Source organism: Rhinoderma darwinii, chromosome 4 (assembly GCF_050947455.1).
Source record: "Rhinoderma darwinii isolate aRhiDar2 chromosome 4, aRhiDar2.hap1, whole genome shotgun sequence".
NCBI classification, from domain to species: Eukaryota; Metazoa; Chordata; class Amphibia; order Anura; family Rhinodermatidae; genus Rhinoderma; species Rhinoderma darwinii.
In genome coordinates, this window is record NC_134690.1 from 211,560,197 (window position 1) to 211,579,243 (window position 19,047).

General features: G+C 40.9%; 1 protein-coding gene across 8 annotated transcripts in view; it reads right to left on the reverse strand.

Annotated features, from left to right (window-relative positions):
• The window catches only part of MDN1 (midasin AAA ATPase 1), a 314,285-nt gene that overhangs the window by 238,256 nt on the left and 56,982 nt on the right, over positions 1-19,047 (reverse strand). For all 8 annotated transcript variants that reach the window (XM_075862158.1, XM_075862156.1, XM_075862153.1 and 5 more), the window contains exons 13-19: positions 18,247-18,359; positions 16,685-16,833; positions 9,824-9,884; positions 5,668-5,876; positions 5,433-5,536; positions 2,775-2,919; positions 2,418-2,514 (exon numbers count right to left, since the gene is read on the reverse strand). In XM_075862158.1, the coding sequence (XP_075718273.1) occupies positions 2,418-2,514; positions 2,775-2,919; positions 5,433-5,536; positions 5,668-5,876; positions 9,824-9,884; positions 16,685-16,833; positions 18,247-18,359 (878 nt within the window). The remainder of the gene's footprint in view (positions 1-2,417; positions 2,515-2,774; positions 2,920-5,432; positions 5,537-5,667; positions 5,877-9,823; positions 9,885-16,684; positions 16,834-18,246; positions 18,360-19,047) is intronic.

Below are 19,047 nucleotides of genomic sequence, written 5' to 3' on the forward strand. Positions count from 1 at the left end.
ACCTCTTGATGCCTTGAGGGGTGTAGTTTCCAAAATGGGGTCACTTCTCAGGGGTTTCTTTTATTACTTCACATCAGAGCCCAGCAATTGTAAACCAGTACTTTGTAAATCACCAAATTAGGCCTCAATTTTACATGGTACTCGCTCACTCCTGGGCCCTGTCAAACGTCCAGGCAAAAGATTAGAGCCAGATGTAGGGTGTTTCTAAAACCGGGAAACACAGCATAATTATTATAGAGCTGTCTTGTTATGGTGGCACAAGCTGGGCACCACATATTGGCATATATATGGAAAGAATCCCATTTTCACTCTGCAACATCGAGTGCACACTAATTTCTGCAAAACACCTGCAAGTTTAACATGCTCACTACACCCCTAGGTAAAATACCTTGAAGGGCGTAGTTTCCAAAATGTGGTCACTTCTGGGGGGTTTCCACTGTTTTGGTTCCACAGGGGCTTTGCAAATGCGACATAGCGACCAGTAATCAATCCAGCAAAATCTGAACTCCAAGAGCCAAATGGCGCTCCTTCCCTTCTGAGCGCCACTGTGTGCCCAAACAGCAGTTTATGACCACATATAGGGTATTGCCGTACTTTGTAGAAATTGCTTTACAAATGTTGGGGGGGGGGGAGGGTTTCCTTTTACTTGTGGAGAAAATGAAACATTTGGAGCTAAAGCTACTTATTGAAGAAAGGAATTGTTTTTATTTTCACTGCCCAATTCAAATAAATTCTATAAAAAAAAAAACCTGTGGGATCAAAATGCTCACTACACCACTAGATGAAGTCCTCAAGGGGTGTAGTTTCCTAAATGGAGTCACTTTTTGGGCGTTTTTATTGTTTTGCCCCCTCAGGGGCTTTGCAAATGCGACATGGCCTCCGCAAACTATTCCTGCTAAATGTGATCTCCAAAAGCCAAATAGCCATTTTCCCTTTAAGCCGTGCAGTGTGTCCAAACAGCCGTATTGTTTTACTCGGGTGAAATTGCTTTACAAATGTTGCGTTGCTTTTTCCGCTTTAGCCCTTGTGGAAATGTAAAAAAAAAATTAGCTAAACCTACATTTTCTTTGTAGATTTTAATTTTTACCGCCTACTTCCAATAATTTCTGCAATAAACCTGTGAGGTCAAAATGCTCACTATACCCCTAGATAATTTTCTTGGTGTGTAGTTTCCCAAATGGGGTCACTTTTGCGGGATTTCCACTGTTTTGGCACCGCAAGTGCCCTTCAAACCTGGCATGGTGCCTAAAATATATCCTAATAAAAAGAAGGCGCAAAAATCCTCTAGGTGCTCCTTTGCTTCTGAGGCCTGTACTTCAGTATATTACCACACTAGGGCCACAAGTGGGATATTTCCAAAATCTGCAGAACCTGGGCAATAAATATTGATTTGCATTTCTCTGATAAAACTTTTTTGTGTTACAAAAAAAAAGTGCATTAAAAATGAATTTCTGCAACAAAAAAAATATGAAATTTGTAAATGTCACTTCTACTTTGCTTTCATTCCTGTGAAACATCCAAAGGGTTAAGAAACTTTCTAAATGCTGTTTTGAATACTTTGAAGGGTGAAGTTTTTAAAATGGGGTGAGTTATTGGGGGGTTTCTAATACATAAGGCCCTCAAAGCCACTTCACAACTGAACTGGCCCCTGTAAAAATAGCCTTTTGAAATTTTCTTGAAAATGTGAGAAATGGCTGCTAAAGTTCTAAGCCTCGTAACGTCCTAGAAAAATAAAAGGATGTTCCAAAACTGATGCCAATCTAAAATAGACATATGGGGGATTTTAATTAGCAACAATTTTGTGTGGTATAACTGCCTGTCTTACAAGCAGATACTTTTAAATTTAGAAAAATTTTAATTTTCGCAAAATTTTGGCGTTTTTCTTAATTAAAATACTGAATGTATCGAGCAAATTTTGCCAATAACAAAGTCCAATGTGTCACGAGAAAATCTCAGTCGCCAAGATAGATAAAAGCATTTCTATTCCTGAATATTCAGCTAGACATACAAATATGAGACATCGGCAATTTATAGCAGAGATGCTGCTTCTGAACGAATTTTAACAGAAAATACATTTGGATTGGACCACTAAATTACAACTCTAGCAAGGGAGTTCAATAAGAACTTGTTGGACTCTGCTCAAACTACCGTTAGGGGTTTCAATCAGGGTTTCCGCCAGCAGTGCTGTTACTTTTGAAAGCAAGAATAGCGCAGTATGTCCTGCTATTTTTTCCATATAAACTGCTGCAACCTCGCCAGACTTCAATCTAAGTCAATGGGTTCTTTTCAGCGTTATTTGGATCCGCTGTACAACAGAAGTGGCACATCTGTGCAATCCCATTATAAACTGAAGCAATGACGCAAGTTCATCAAACTAAGGTCAGAACAGGATTATAACTATTCAAATAAGTATTTACCGATTTCTTATTCCAGGTGGTAAATTCCTCTTGCCCACATCTGTAGCAGGGTTCATGCAAGCAAATAATCGAAAGTCAGGATGTCGAATGAGAGGCTCTGTGAAAAACAAAATGTAGAAAAGGCAAGCATTTACACTTACTGAATTAGTATCACTTACTATCATTTTAACCAAATTGATACATCCAGGAGTAGATAAAGCCCCCCCATACTTTACATTTGGTTTCTGTATATTCAGTTAAAGGGTAAATGTTTTTTTGCGTGAGATTTATTTGCATGTTTTATGCTAGTTGTCGGAAGTTAAAAACTAAGTATGTGCAATTATAACGGGTGTGATAGAAAAACAAAAAGTATCATACCTGTATCGCCTCTGTCGAGCAAAACAAGTGAACCTGACGAGCCCTCAAGTAAACCACACAAGCACTCCAGAGTTTCAGCAGCTGCCAAGTTAATTTCATCCAACAAAATCCACTCTCCTTTCTTTACAGCCTGAGCTAAAGTACCCTTAGGAAAAAGTATGAAATCTTAAGATGAATGAAATAATAAAATCAACAATAAAGGCATTATGCTGAAAAGAGCAGAAAATGGAAAAACTTTTTTTTTTTATTATTACTGTTGGCAAAGTATTGTTTTGCTATAGAAATGGCAATACTACACAAACTATCGGTATCGAAGTCCAAATTCTGGTATCGTGACATCCCCTAGTCCATTGAAAATGTATTTATTTTTTAAATTCCACCATAAATTGTTTAAAGGAACAGTGTCATCACAAATTATTTTTTTATATGTTAAAGATGTTAGTGCTTTATTAAAAACGTTTATATTCATTTGTGTGTTTGTGTTTTACTTTTTCTTATTTTTACACTTTTTCTTCCCTATGGGGGCTGCCATTTTGTGTTCCATTTCTGTGTGTGTCGATTAACGACACATACAGACATGGAATACGGCAGCCACAGTCCCATAGGGACTGCGAACGGCTCCCGTCCCATTGACTGCAGTGTACGGCGTCTGTGTGGGAGCTGCGCATGCGCCGCTCCCACACAATCCAATTCGAAATTGGCGCCGTCCGGCGCCATTTTCCTGTGGACCGGAAGTCGCGGCCGGACAGTAATATTACTACTTCCGGTCGCGGCTTCCGGATTTCTGCACTTGGACCAGCGGCAGCAAACGGAGCGGACGGGCCGGAGGGAGCCGCGGCGGCAGGAGCAGGTAAGAGATTTCAATGTATGTTCGTGTTTGTGTGTGTTTACTACTGTATGTAAACCTACTACACTGTGTGTTAGCTCAAAAAATGGCGACACACAGTGTAGGAGGTTACACCGTTCAAACCCCTCGTCTATCCCGGCACTAGCCAGGATAAAGGAGGGGGGATGCTGAGAGCTCACTAGAGCGAGAGCTTTTTACCCAATTTTGCAAAGCTGCAATTTTGGGGACAGCTCCATCTAGTGACCAAAAATGGGTAGTATTATAAATTAGAATTAATTTATAATATTTCCTGACTCGTGAAAAAAATAAAAAAAATTTGAACAATGTTTAATCACCCACACACTAAATGTTTAATTTTTAAAAAAAAAACATGTTTTTCTGGCAACACATTCCCTTTAAGGCTTTTCTTTGTATTGGAGTATCAAAGTACAGTCCAGTCCAGTCCAGTCTCCCAGTGTGTACAATGACACAGCTGTGTCTCATGCCCATAGAACATCTGAGCGGTGAAATACATTTGTAGACACATTTTTCAACTCACAGTTCATAAGGCCCTGCCTTTGGCAGGGCCGAATAGGCTTCCGAGCATGGCCGAGCAGGCGGCCATTGTTAGACTTCCTGGTTGTCATAGCAACCAATGGCACCACGCAATCACTCACTGGGGGCTATGAGGAACAGAGGGAGCCCCCCTTCAGGCAACCACTCAAATGCAGAGCTCATAATTGACCACGGTATCTAAGGGGTTAAACCGCAGGCGATAACTGTTCACCATTGCAGCGGGATGTTGGCTTTATATTACAGCAGACACCCGCTGCAGATGGCGCCGGCACTGCTACTGTGCCCACTTCATCCGCAGGGCACACAGTAACTGTACACCCATGTGCGTTAAGATAAGCTTAACAGGGGCCCAGATGCCCAACCAAGTGAACATCCTCTAATTGTGGTGATGCCAGAACTTTTTTCAGGGAATACACAAGAACTGTGACCGTTTCTACAATTGAGGCCCTGCGGCTGCCACTGTAATAAAGGCAACATGACTGGAACGGTTAGGACTTAATCACAAGAACGTGTGTCACATTGGCCGATTTGCATCCGTGCATGACCCATTTTCACAGATCCCTCAGTCTATTGAGGGATCCATGAAAACTGTAAAAATATAACATGTATTATTTCTTCATGGGCTGTTCACATGGTTCGTTATAAAAAAAACAACAATATGGCCGTGTGAACAGCACCAAAAAAACACTTATTTTTATGAAGTTGTGTGAATAAGGCCTTAGTCACAGTAGTGTAATAAGACTGATGAGCAATTTTGTAGGCTTCAGTGTACTTTATTGAAATATCTTGGGGTACTTTTTTTAAATTTAGTATCCTCCATAAATGCCATATGTCCTGAATTGTTATAGTCTTCCTGTAATACACAAAAGCAGGCTTTAAGGCCTCATGCACACGGCCGTGCCCGTAATCATGGCCCGCGATTATGGGCATGGCCGACTGCCGCGGGCCGCATTTTCGGCCCGTTCTCCCATACAAAGTATGGGAGCACGGCCCGTAAAAAGCAAAAGATAGGACATTTCCTATCTCTTGCTGTACACTTCTATGGCACGGACACCTTTCCGTAGCGATACGGCAAGGTGTCCGCAGGCAATAGATGCAAATGGGTCCGTAATTGTAGACCGTATTACGGTCCGCAATTACGGAGACTTTTTACCGTCGTGTGCATGGGGCGTAAGCAAGTAATAAATTGATCATAGTAACAACTTAGAAACAAAGAGAAAAATTACTATAGCTGGGATCCAAAATTATAAACATACCTCTACAAATGCAAAAAGCATAGCATTTTCAGTCATTCTCATTTGCTGCTGGGCTTGATTGAGGCGCAGAGAAAGCGCTTCCCATTTTTCTTTTAACATGAATTCTAATGGAAAGGTAAATTAAGCAGATAAGAAAAACATATTAAAACTATCCAACTTAAGTGATTAATATATCTTGGTATCTTGAAAATCAACAAAAAACACACATTGTCCAAGTTATCACATGCTTACTTACCCGTGTCTCCAGTCTGAACCTTAGCCATGGCGTTTTTCAGAACATGTTGCATTAACTTAAGGAGATCCTGCCACCGGTTCTTTTTATAACATGTGTTAATGTGGCCCAAAAACACTGTATTTTGTCTCCTTGAGAATGTTTGTGTAAAAAGCTCTTCAAAGCCCTCACGCAAAGGTAACCATATTAGTTTGTGGTCCACAGGCTTGTAACTAAAACCAGAAAAAAAAAAAGTTACTTTCTATACTGTATGTTCTTTTATGGTCACTTAATACAATATATTGGAGAAAAAAAAATGAAAATACATTTAACAGTTTTTAACACGTAAACAAATAATGTTGAAAGTAAAAAAAAAACCACCTTTTACATTTTAATAAAAACGCAAAGAATAAATAAAATGAAAAAAAAACATAAAACTGGCATCACTGCATCCAAAAAAAGTCCAAACTTTCAGAACATACTGTTACTTATCCCACAAGCTGAACACCGAAAAAAAAATAAAAAAAACTGCCAGAATTTAATAAAACGATCAACAAGTTTTATATATCCCATAAGAATACCAATAAAACCTGCTGCTCGCCCCACAAAAAATAAGCCCTCATCGCTCCATTGACGGAAAAAAAATTAATAATAAAATAAAAAAAATAAAAAATAAATAAAAAATAAATAAAATCGGTCTCTGTATGGCGACACTAAATAAAAAAATAAAAATGTTCTAACAAATGGTTTTTATTTAAAAAAATTAAATAAATAATCTCACTGAACAACAGAATAAAGTTAACATGTCATTTTTAGAACACTGAACGTCGAAAAATAGAAACCCCAAAAATGGAAGTGCTGTGTTTTGTATTTTATGGCTCCTGGAAGGCAGGAAGGGAAGAACGAAAACACGAAAACAGGCTTTGTATTTAAAGAGGCTCTGTCACCAGATTTTGCAGCCCCTATCTCCTATTGCAGCAGATAGGCGCTGCAATGTAGATTACAGTAACGTTTTTATTTTTAAAAAAACGAGCATTTTTGGCCAAGTTATGACCATTTTCGTATTTATGCAAATGAGGCTTGCAAAAGTACAACTGGGCGTGTATTATGTGCGTACATCGGGGCGTGTTTACTACTTTTACTAGCTGGGTGTTCTGATGAGAAGTATCATCCACTTCTCTTCAGAACGCCCAGCTTCTGGCAGTGCAGATCTGTGACGTCACTCACAGGTCCTGCATCGTGTCGGCACCAGAGGCTACAGTTGATTCTGCAGCAGCATCAGCATTTGCAGGTAAGTAGCTACATCGACTTACCTGCAAACGCCGATGCTGCTGCAGAATCATCTGTAGCCTCTGGTGCCGATGTGTCCTCGCTCGTCTGACACGATGCAGGACCTGTGAGTGACGACACAGCGTGATCTCTTGAGAACACGGCTGTGTCTGCACTGCCAGAAGCTGGGCGTTCTGAAGAGAAGTGGATGATACTTCTCGTCAGAAAGCCCAGCTAGTAAAAGTAGTAAACACGCCCCGATGTACGCACATAATACACGCCCAGTTGTACTTTTACTTTTCAACACGCCCAGTTGTACTTTTGCAAGCCTCATTTGCATAAATACGAAAATGATCATAACTTGGCCAAAAATGCTCGTTTTTTAAAAATAAAAACGTTACTGTAATCTACATTGCAGCGCCTATCTGCTGCAATAGCAGATAGGGGTTGCAAAATCTGGTAACAGAGCCTCTTTAAAGGAATAGTGTCACCAAAATTTTTTTTTTTATATCAGTTTTATGTTAGGGTTTTATTAAAAACGTTTATATTTATTTGTGTGTTTGTGTGTTACTTTTTTCTATTTTTACACTTTTTCTTCCATATGGGGGCTGCCATTTTTTTTTCCATTTCTGTATGTGTCGATTAACGACACATAGAGACATGGAATACGGCAGCTCCAGTCCCATAGGGAATGCGAACGGGGAATGCGAACGGGGCCCGCTCCATCCACTATATTCTACGCCGTGTGTGTGGGAACGGCGCATGCGCCGCTCCCACACAGTCCAATTTGAAATGCGCGCCGTCCGGCGCCATTTTCCTGTGGACCGGAAGTCGCGGGCGGACAGTAAGATTACTACTTCCGGTCGCGGCTTCCGGACTTGTGCACATGGAGCAGCGGCAGCAGACGGAGCGGACGGACTGGAGGGAGCGGCGGCGACTGGAGCAGGTAAGTGATTTCTATGTATGCTCGTGTTTCAGTGTGTGTTTACTAGTGTATGTAAACCTTCTACACTGTTAGCTCAAAAAATGGCGACACACAGTGTAGGAGGTTAGACCGTTCAAACCCCTCGTTTCTCCCGGCACTAGCCAGGATAAAGGAGGGGGGGGATTCTGAGAGAGCTCACTAGAGCGAGGGATTTTTCCCCAATTTTGCAACATAAAGCAATGTGGTTGCTTTACCACATGCAATGCTGCAATTTTGGGAATTGCTCCATCTAGTGACAAGCACTGGGAAATATTATAAATTAGAATCCAATTTATAATATTTCCTGACTCGTGAAAAAAATAAAAAAAATTAGAACAATGTTTAATCACCTACACACTTATTGTTTAACTAAAAAAAAAAAAAACATGTTTTGCTGGCAACACATTCCCTTTAAGGGATTAAGATGATACAACCAATAATTTACTGATACTCACATAGCAACCACATACTCTGTATAGCTGCAAAAATAATGAATTCCTTTTTCTCTCTCTCTACACGTCTTTACGGAGGCTCACAATATAATTTCCTAATCTAATACACACATGCATATACGCTAGGGCCAAAATTCATAGGAATAGAATTAGGCCCCATGTACACGGCCGTGCCCGTAATCATGTCCCATAAGAAAGGACACGTTCCATAATTTAAGGAACATTTCTACAACATGGACACCCATGCGTAGGGATCCGGAAAGGTGTCCGCGGCCAATAGAACTGAATGGGTCCTTAATTGCAGACCGTATTACGGTCCACAATTACTGAGAATTTTTACGGTCGTGTGCATGAGGCCTTAACAGTGTTTTGGACTGTTGGAACTGACCCACACAAGTAAAAAGAAAAACGGTGTTTAAAAAAAGAAGAGCAGAAGTAGCAGAGGAACAGTAGTGAGTGATGATGCAGAGATAGTTGGAATAGTTCATCACTCAACCCTGGCAAATTGTCTAGGCAATTTTTCCTTTAAAGAGGACCTGTCAGTTCATGTTAGGACATGCCTTTTAGTGAATATTTGCATTCCCTTTAAAATAACTATTCTGGAGCATTGTGCCATACCTCCGTTATTCCTCCTGGAAAATTATGAATAAAATCACAAACTAAGAGGTACCATTCAACAGGGTGTGTCCCTACACAGTCTAACATTGTCAGCACAGAGAGTATCAGAATGTATGGACACACCTCATTGACAAAGCCAAGGTACAACGAGTTGCCAATTTATTCATACATTTCTAAAAAGAATAACAAAAGAATGGCACAACGCAGAGTGCTACAAAATTTTATGGGGAATACAACAATTTACTAAAACAAAAACGTCAGAAATACGGAAGGGTCCTCTTCAAGGCCCCCTGCACAGGGCCATAGCCATAATTATGGGCACGGACGGCTGCAGACTGTCACCCGCATTTGCGGGCCGTGCTCCCATTATAAAGTATAGGAGCACGGTCCGTAAAATCAAAACATGGGAAATTCTATTTTTTGTGGATCATTTCTACGGCCCGGACACCTTCTCATAAATATACGGAAAGGTGTCTGTGGGCTATAGAAATGAATGGATCAGTATTTTGATTCGCAATTGCGGTCGTATGCATGAGGCCTAAGAATGTCTCCTAGTCTCCTGTCTCAAGTATGGGAGCCAGCACTGTGGGATCACATTACATTCTGCTGCTATTTAGAAGCAGCATTCGATTAACAAGTTACATAGAAATATTATTTTGCAGAATCACGCACAAAATGGGCTACCTTATTACAACAGCTAATTTTACTATTTGCGGTTTATCTGCTCCTTTACCCTGCAGCAACAACTACAGGAATAATGTAGTATTCCATTCAAATTAATAGAATTTCATGGCAGCCCTTCAATAGGGCATATGAACAGGGGTTGTCTTCATGAGGAACCATTACATATTAGGATTATAGTGTACAATATGCTTACCCGCCTAAGAGATCAGCTGTATCACTCTGCTGGTTCATATTGACAATGCGAAGATGCTGACCTGTCCATAAGTTAAAAAAACAAACATTTATTAAACAAAATGTAAAACCACAGTGGCAGTTATGAACCAAACAACATAATACATGAAACAAATTTATTAGACAACCAGATTATAAAAGGTCAATGTTACCCAGAAAAGGGCAAAGATTATTTGAACTATATAGTCCAGGTATTACATATCAATGGTGTAATTCAGAATTGTTTTCAAGTTCATCAAGTTTATTTTCTCTAGCAAGTCCTAAAAAATATTTACGGCATAGAACACCCATCCAGTCAAAAATGAAAATTTGACTGTGTTCCTAAATGGTTATATACAGCCATTTGTGCTCCAGACTTCAATTTTGTACTAAAACCTTGCTATAGGTTTAGAAAAAATAAAAATAAAATGTGTACACGAGACATTGCTACCCAGTGTTTGAAGCAACATTAACAGAAAATACCAAATAAGGCCATGTTCCCATCTGCGTCATTGCTCCGATTCGACGGAGCCCTAACACAAACTGAAACCATAGGTTTCCGTTTCCATCACCATTGCTTTCAATGGTGACTGACCCGGTGCCAATGGTTTCAGTTTGACTCCGTTGTGCAAGGGTTCCGTCGTTTTGATGGGATGAATAGCAGTCTCGAAGAAACTCTTGCACAACGGAGACAAACTGAAACCATTGGCACCGGATCCGTCACTATTAAAATCAATGGTGATGGAAACGGAAACCTATGGTTTCAGTTTGTGTCAGTCAGGGCTCCGTTCAGATGTGAACGAAGCCTAAGCCTGCATAGTGCTATACAATCCAATTTTTATAATACGTTACTATTTTATTTTTATTTTTTTAAAACAGGGCTGCTAAAGGGAAAACGATTGTCAAGCTTCTTTTGGACACAGCCAGGTCTTTGATGCTGGGAGAGCATGGTGTGTTGTTGTTTGGCCTAGCAAGCAGGGTAGCCCGCTCTATGAATTATCAAGGCGTCACAAATAGGCTTCTACCTGGCTAGTCACGTTGCGCCTCATGACTTACACACTATTCCTCCATGTTTCACACACTTGCATCCCATTATTCATTTATTTTTTAGGCACTTCACTCATTACTGCCCCCTATATTTCACTCACATTATTACACTTGCACATACACTATTCATTTATTATTTCTTACTACACATCCCATGCACCACATACCACTCCCCTCAAGACTAGTGGGAGTGGCTATTATTATTTAAAGCACCTGCTCACTCGCCTTCATCAGCGTTTCAGACCTGGCTGTGTCCATTTGTAAGTATGGCCTTTTTCGGTGTTTTTGAATAAATGTCCTTGTTTTTATCTGTTTTGTCTGTACATCAGGAGCTTTTCGCTCCAGTTAGGGACTCGCAAGTCTGGGGATCCTTGTCGTGGATTGCGAGCTTGCGTCCTTTTGGCCAAAATGATCACTAATACCCCAGGTATTTTTCATTATTACTTATATTCGCTTCTTTTGGACACAGCCAGGTCTTTGATGCTGGGAGAGCATGGTGTGTTGTTGTTTGGCCTAGCAAGCAGGGTAGCCCGCTCTATGAATTATCAAGGCGTCACAAATAGGCTTCTACCTGGCTAGTCACGTTGCGCCTCATGACTTACACACTATTCCTCCATGTTTCACACACTTGCATCCCATTATTCATTTATTTTTTAGGCACTTCACTCATTACTGCCCCCTATATTTCACTCACATTATTACACTTGCACATACACTATTCATTTATTATTTCTTACTACACATCCCATGCACCACATACCACTCCCCTCAAGACTAGTGGGAGTGGCTATTATTATTTAAAGCACCTGCTCACTCGCCTTCATCAGCGTTTCAGACCTGGCTGTGTCCATTTGTAAGTATGGCCTTTTTCGGTGTTTTTGAATAAATGTCCTTGTTTTTATCTGTTTTGTCTGTACATCAGGAGCTTTTCGCTCCAGTTAGGGACTCGCAAGTCTGGGGATCCTTGTCGTGGATTGCGAGCTTGCGTCCTTTTGGCCAAAATGATCACTAATACCCCAGGTATTTTTCATTATTACTTATATTCGCTTCTTTTGGACACAGCCAGGTCTTTGATGCTGGGAGAGCATGGTGTGTTGTTGTTTGGCCTAGCAAGCAGGGTAGCCCGCTCTATGAATTATCAAGGCGTCACAAATAGGCTTCTACCTGGCTAGTCACGTTGCGCCTCATGACTTACACACTATTCCTCCATGTTTCACACACTTGCATCCCATTATTCATTTATTTTTTAGGCACTTCACTCATTACTGCCCCCTATATTTCACTCACATTATTACACTTGCACATACACTATTCATTTATTATTTCTTACTACACATCCCATGCACCACATACCACTCCCCTCAAGACTAGTGGGAGTGGCTATTATTATTTAAAGCACCTGCTCACTCGCCTTCATCAGCGTTTCAGACCTGGCTGTGTCCATTTGTAAGTATGGCCTTTTTCGGTGTTTTTGAATAAATGTCCTTGTTTTTATCTGTTTTGTCTGTACATCAGGAGCTTTTCGCTCCAGTTAGGGACTCGCAAGTCTGGGGATCCTTGTCGTGGATTGCGAGCTTGCGTCCTTTTGGCCAAAATGATCACTAATACCCCAGGTATTTTTCATTATTACTTATATTCGCTTCTTTTGGACACAGCCAGGTCTTTGATGCTGGGAGAGCATGGTGTGTTGTTGTTTGGCCTAGCAAGCAGGGTAGCCCGCTCTATGAATTATCAAGGCGTCACAAATAGGCTTCTACCTGGCTAGTCACGTTGCGCCTCATGACTTACACACTATTCCTCCATGTTTCACACACTTGCATCCCATTATTCATTTATTTTTTAGGCACTTCACTCATTACTGCCCCCTATATTTCACTCACATTATTACACTTGCACATACACTATTCATTTATTATTTCTTACTACACATCCCATGCACCACATACCACTCCCCTCAAGACTAGTGGGAGTGGCTATTATTATTTAAAGCACCTGCTCACTCGCCTTCATCAGCGTTTCAGACCTGGCTGTGTCCATTTGTAAGTATGGCCTTTTTCGGTGTTTTTGAATAAATGTCCTTGTTTTTATCTGTTTTGTCTGTACATCAGGAGCTTTTCGCTCCAGTTAGGGACTCGCAAGTCTGGGGATCCTTGTCGTGGATTGCGAGCTTGCGTCCTTTTGGCCAAAATGATCACTAATACCCCAGGTATTTTTCATTATTACTTATATTCGCTTCTTTTGGACACAGCCAGGTCTTTGATGCTGGGAGAGCATGGTGTGTTGTTGTTTGGCCTAGCAAGCAGGGTAGCCCGCTCTATGAATTATCAAGGCGTCACAAATAGGCTTCTACCTGGCTAGTCACGTTGCGCCTCATGACTTACACACTATTCCTCCATGTTTCACACACTTGCATCCCATTATTCATTTATTTTTTAGGCACTTCACTCATTACTGCCCCCTATATTTCACTCACATTATTACACTTGCACATACACTATTCATTTATTATTTCTTACTACACATCCCATGCACCACATACCACTCCCCTCAAGACTAGTGGGAGTGGCTATTATTATTTAAAGCACCTGCTCACTCGCCTTCATCAGCGTTTCAGACCTGGCTGTGTCCATTTGTAAGTATGGCCTTTTTCGGTGTTTTTGAATAAATGTCCTTGTTTTTATCTGTTTTGTCTGTACATCAGGAGCTTTTCGCTCCAGTTAGGGACTCGCAAGTCTGGGGATCCTTGTCGTGGATTGCGAGCTTGCGTCCTTTTGGCCAAAATGGTCACTAATACCCCAGGTATTTTTCATTATTACTTATATTCGCTTCTTTTGGACACAGCCAGGTCTTTGATGCTGGGAGAGCATGGTGTGTTGTTGTTTGGCCTAGCAAGCAGGGTAGCCCGCTCTATGAATTATCAAGGCGTCACAAATAGGCTTCTACCTGGCTAGTCACGTTGCGCCTCATGACTTACACACTATTCCTCCATGTTTCACACACTTGCATCCCATTATTCATTTATTTTTTAGGCACTTCACTCATTACTGCCCCCTATATTTCACTCACATTATTACACTTGCACATACACTATTCATTTATTATTTCTTACTACACATCCCATGCACCACATACCACTCCCCTCAAGACTAGTGGGAGTGGCTATTATTATTTAAAGCACCTGCTCACTCGCCTTCATCAGCGTTTCAGACCTGGCTGTGTCCATTTGTAAGTATGGCCTTTTTCGGTGTTTTTGAATAAATGTCCTTGTTTTTATCTGTTTTGTCTGTACATCAGGAGCTTTTCGCTCCAGTTAGGGACTCGCAAGTCTGGGGATCCTTGTCGTGGATTGCGAGCTTGCGTCCTTTTGGCCAAAATGATCACTAATACCCCAGGTATTTTTCATTATTACTTATATTCGCTTCTTTTGGACACAGCCAGGTCTTTGATGCTGGGAGAGCATGGTGTGTTGTTGTTTGGCCTAGCAAGCAGGGTAGCCCGCTCTATGAATTATCAAGGCGTCACAAATAGGCTTCTACCTGGCTAGTCACGTTGCGCCTCATGACTTACACACTATTCCTCCATGTTTCACACACTTGCATCCCATTATTCATTTATTTTTTAGGCACTTCACTCATTACTGCCCCCTATATTTCACTCACATTATTACACTTGCACATACACTATTCATTTATTATTTCTTACTACACATCCCATGCACCACATACCACTCCCCTCAAGACTAGTGGGAGTGGCTATTATTATTTAAAGCACCTGCTCACTCGCCTTCATCAGCGTTTCAGACCTGGCTGTGTCCATTTGTAAGTATGGCCTTTTTCGGTGTTTTTGAATAAATGTCCTTGTTTTTATCTGTTTTGTCTGTACATCAGGAGCTTTTCGCTCCAGTTAGGGACTCGCAAGTCTGGGGATCCTTGTCGTGGATTGCGAGCTTGCGTCCTTTTGGCCAAAATGATCACTAATACCCCAGGTATTTTTCATTATTACTTATATTCGCTTCTTTTGGACACAGCCAGGTCTTTGATGCTGGGAGAGCATGGTGTGTTGTTGTTTGGCCTAGCAAGCAGGGTAGCCCGCTCTATGAATTATCAAGGCGTCACAAATAGGCTTCTACCTGGCTAGTCACGTTGCGCCTCATGACTTACACACTATTCCTCCATGTTTCACACACTTGCATCCCATTATTCATTTATTTTTTAGGCACTTCACTCATTACTGCCCCCTATATTTCACTCACATTATTACACTTGCACATACACTATTCATTTATTATTTCTTACTACACATCCCATGCACCACATACCACTCCCCTCAAGACTAGTGGGAGTGGCTATTATTATTTAAAGCACCTGCTCACTCGCCTTCATCAGCGTTTCAGACCTGGCTGTGTCCATTTGTAAGTATGGCCTTTTTCGGTGTTTTTGAATAAATGTCCTTGTTTTTATCTGTTTTGTCTGTACATCAGGAGCTTTTCGCTCCAGTTAGGGACTCGCAAGTCTGGGGATCCTTGTCGTGGATTGCGAGCTTGCGTCCTTTTGGCCAAAATGATCACTAATACCCCAGGTATTTTTCATTATTACTTATATTCGCTTCTTTTGGACACAGCCAGGTCTTTGATGCTGGGAGAGCATGGTGTGTTGTTGTTTGGCCTAGCAAGCAGGGTAGCCCGCTCTATGAATTATCAAGGCGTCACAAATAGGCTTCTACCTGGCTAGTCACGTTGCGCCTCATGACTTACACACTATTCCTCCATGTTTCACACACTTGCATCCCATTATTCATTTATTTTTTAGGCACTTCACTCATTACTGCCCCCTATATTTCACTCACATTATTACACTTGCACATACACTATTCATTTATTATTTCTTACTACACATCCCATGCACCACATACCACTCCCCTCAAGACTAGTGGGAGTGGCTATTATTATTTAAAGCACCTGCTCACTCGCCTTCATCAGCGTTTCAGACCTGGCTGTGTCCATTTGTAAGTATGGCCTTTTTCGGTGTTTTTGAATAAATGTCCTTGTTTTTATCTGTTTTGTCTGTACATCAGGAGCTTTTCGCTCCAGTTAGGGACTCGCAAGTCTGGGGATCCTTGTCGTGGATTGCGAGCTTGCGTCCTTTTGGCCAAAATGATCACTAATACCCCAGGTATTTTTCATTATTACTTATATTCGCTTCTTTTGGACACAGCCAGGTCTTTGATGCTGGGAGAGCATGGTGTGTTGTTGTTTGGCCTAGCAAGCAGGGTAGCCCGCTCTATGAATTATCAAGGCGTCACAAATAGGCTTCTACCTGGCTAGTCACGTTGCGCCTCATGACTTACACACTATTCCTCCATGTTTCACACACTTGCATCCCATTATTCATTTATTTTTTAGGCACTTCACTCATTACTGCCCCCTATATTTCACTCACATTATTACACTTGCACATACACTATTCATTTATTATTTCTTACTACACATCCCATGCACCACATACCACTCCCCTCAAGACTAGTGGGAGTGGCTATTATTATTTAAAGCACCTGCTCACTCGCCTTCATCAGCGTTTCAGACCTGGCTGTGTCCATTTGTAAGTATGGCCTTTTTCGGTGTTTTTGATTGTCAAGCACTGCGCTATCAATCAGCAGCTAGAATGTGGAGAGGGAGGGGGCTACACTTTCAGAAGTAGTCTATTCTGACTTGTCACCGACGTGAAGCTTCAAGCAAAGTACAGAATTATATGCACTTACTTATGATATCGAAGAACACAACATAAATGCAACAAAATACCTGCAACATGAGCAAGATACTGAACAGTGGATGTTTTGCCTGTGCCAGTTTCACCCACAAGCAAGACAGGTTCTGCTTTATTAACACACACTGCAATCTGTTCAATTAAAACTGAAGATGGTCGTGTAGCAGCAAAAGTTATCTTGTCCCTGGATTGAAAAGGATACATATCAATGAAAATAAAGCATAAGGAATGAACTGCATATTAAAAGATGGATAGCAAAAGGGAGAATAGCAACCACAGTTCAGAATTACAATGAACATTAGGAAAGTAATGGCAGCCTATAATAGGTGAATGGGATAAAAGAAAGCTTGTAGTCAGTCTGCTGACAGGGAAGCCAGCCATAACTTTAAGAGGCTCTGTCACCACATTATAAGTGGCCTATATTGTACATGATGTGATCGGCGCTGTAATGTAGATTACATCTGTGTTTTTTATTTAGAAAAATGATCATTTTTGACTGAGTTATGACCTATATTTGCTTTATGCTACTCAGTTTCTCAATGGACAACTGGGAGTGTTTTACTATATGACCAAGTGGGCGTTGTGGAGAGAAGTGTATGACGCTGACCAATCAGTGACCAATCAGCGTCATACACTTCTCTCCATTCATTTACTCTGCAGATAGCGATATAGCTATATCACTATGTGCAGCCACATACACGAACATTACTGCAGCGTACTGATAATGAATATACAATACCTCCAGCCAGGACGTGAGTATTTAGAATCCTGACCACTTCTGTAGAGTCTCTGATTTACAGCACAGCGAGATCTCGCTGTGAATGACAGTTTACAGCGTAATGTCACGAGACTATGCCTGCTATGCTGTAAATCAGAGAAGAGCAGAGAAGTGGTCAGGATTCTGAATACACATCACGTCCTGGCTGCAGGTAATGTATATGCATTATCAGGACACTGCAGTAATGTTAGTGTATGTAGCTGCACATAGCGATATAGCTATATAGCTATCTGCAGAGTAAATGAATGTTGAGAAGTATGACGCTAATTGGTCAGTGTCATACACTTCTCTCCACAACGCCCACTTGGTCAAAAAGTAAAACACGCCCAGTTGTCCATTGGGAAACTCATTAGCATAAAGCTAATATAGGTCATAACTCCGTCAAAAATAATCGTTTTTCTAAATAAAAAACACTGCTGTAATCTACATTACAGCGCCGATCACATCACGTACAATATAGGCCACTTATGTGGTGGCAGAGCCTCTTTAAAATTCCTCACCTATCCTGCTGTACTACTGAAACCCTTCAAAGAGAACTATGAATAAAGACTACAATGGTAAATCTAGTATAGATTGGTACAGCTAGTAGGTTCTGCAAACATGAATCTCTGCTTTAGAAAAGTGTTCCTCAACTAGTGGCAATTCTAAATATTGCACCCTAGTGGCACTAGGAATGTAATAGAATTACCAATGCTTGACACACATGACAGTTGTGCTTTAAATCTACGAAACTTTACATTCTGGAGCTTTTACACATTAGCCAAACTCATAAAAGACATTATTGTACACAATATTGAGAGAAACCATATTACAACGTACCTGTGAACACGAATGCGCTCAGTTTGCTTTCTAAGCATCTCAACTCTACCAACAGAAAGATCCAGTTCTCGCACTACAATATCTGGTTTATAAAGTTGGCAATAAAATTCTGCCTGTAGAATAAATATTAAATTTAAATTAAATACTTAATATGTTAGGTTGATTTTATTATTTAGATAAAATTCCATGTAAAAGGTATAACAAATTAAATATCAGCAGACTACATGTAAACAGCCTCGTCTATCCCAAGAAAAGAGAAAGTGAATGAGTGCATTAGTGCAGTTGCACACGACCGATGAGCCACTCGAGCCGTTTTTTGACTGCATCCGAGTGGCACCCTATAGTTTTCACGGACCCATATACTTTTTTTTTTAATTTTTTTTTTTAAAAAGGGTTTATTTTAAAAACTTTTGTTGTACATAACACGTACCAATATACAATTAATAGAAAACAAGACCTTCAGAAAGGCATTAGTATCATAAAAATGTAAATCTAGAGCAGACTCCGTATATAACATATACAATATATGTAAAATTATCGTCCCCATGAGCCTAGCTGAATCAAAACTACCATTCACACACATTCATCCTTGCCGCCTTTAAGACAGCATCCCTGTCTCTGAAGTGTAACATGCGTGCGGGCAAAGGACGTGGAGGCCCACCCGGAGGACCCATCCGTGCAGGGACCGTGTGCTCGCTCAAATGGTAAAAAAGGCAGAGAAGCGCTCAACAGCCAGGGTATCTTTTAGCCATTGTGACAAAAATGTAACGGCATCTGCACCCTCCGACCTCTCTGGTAAGC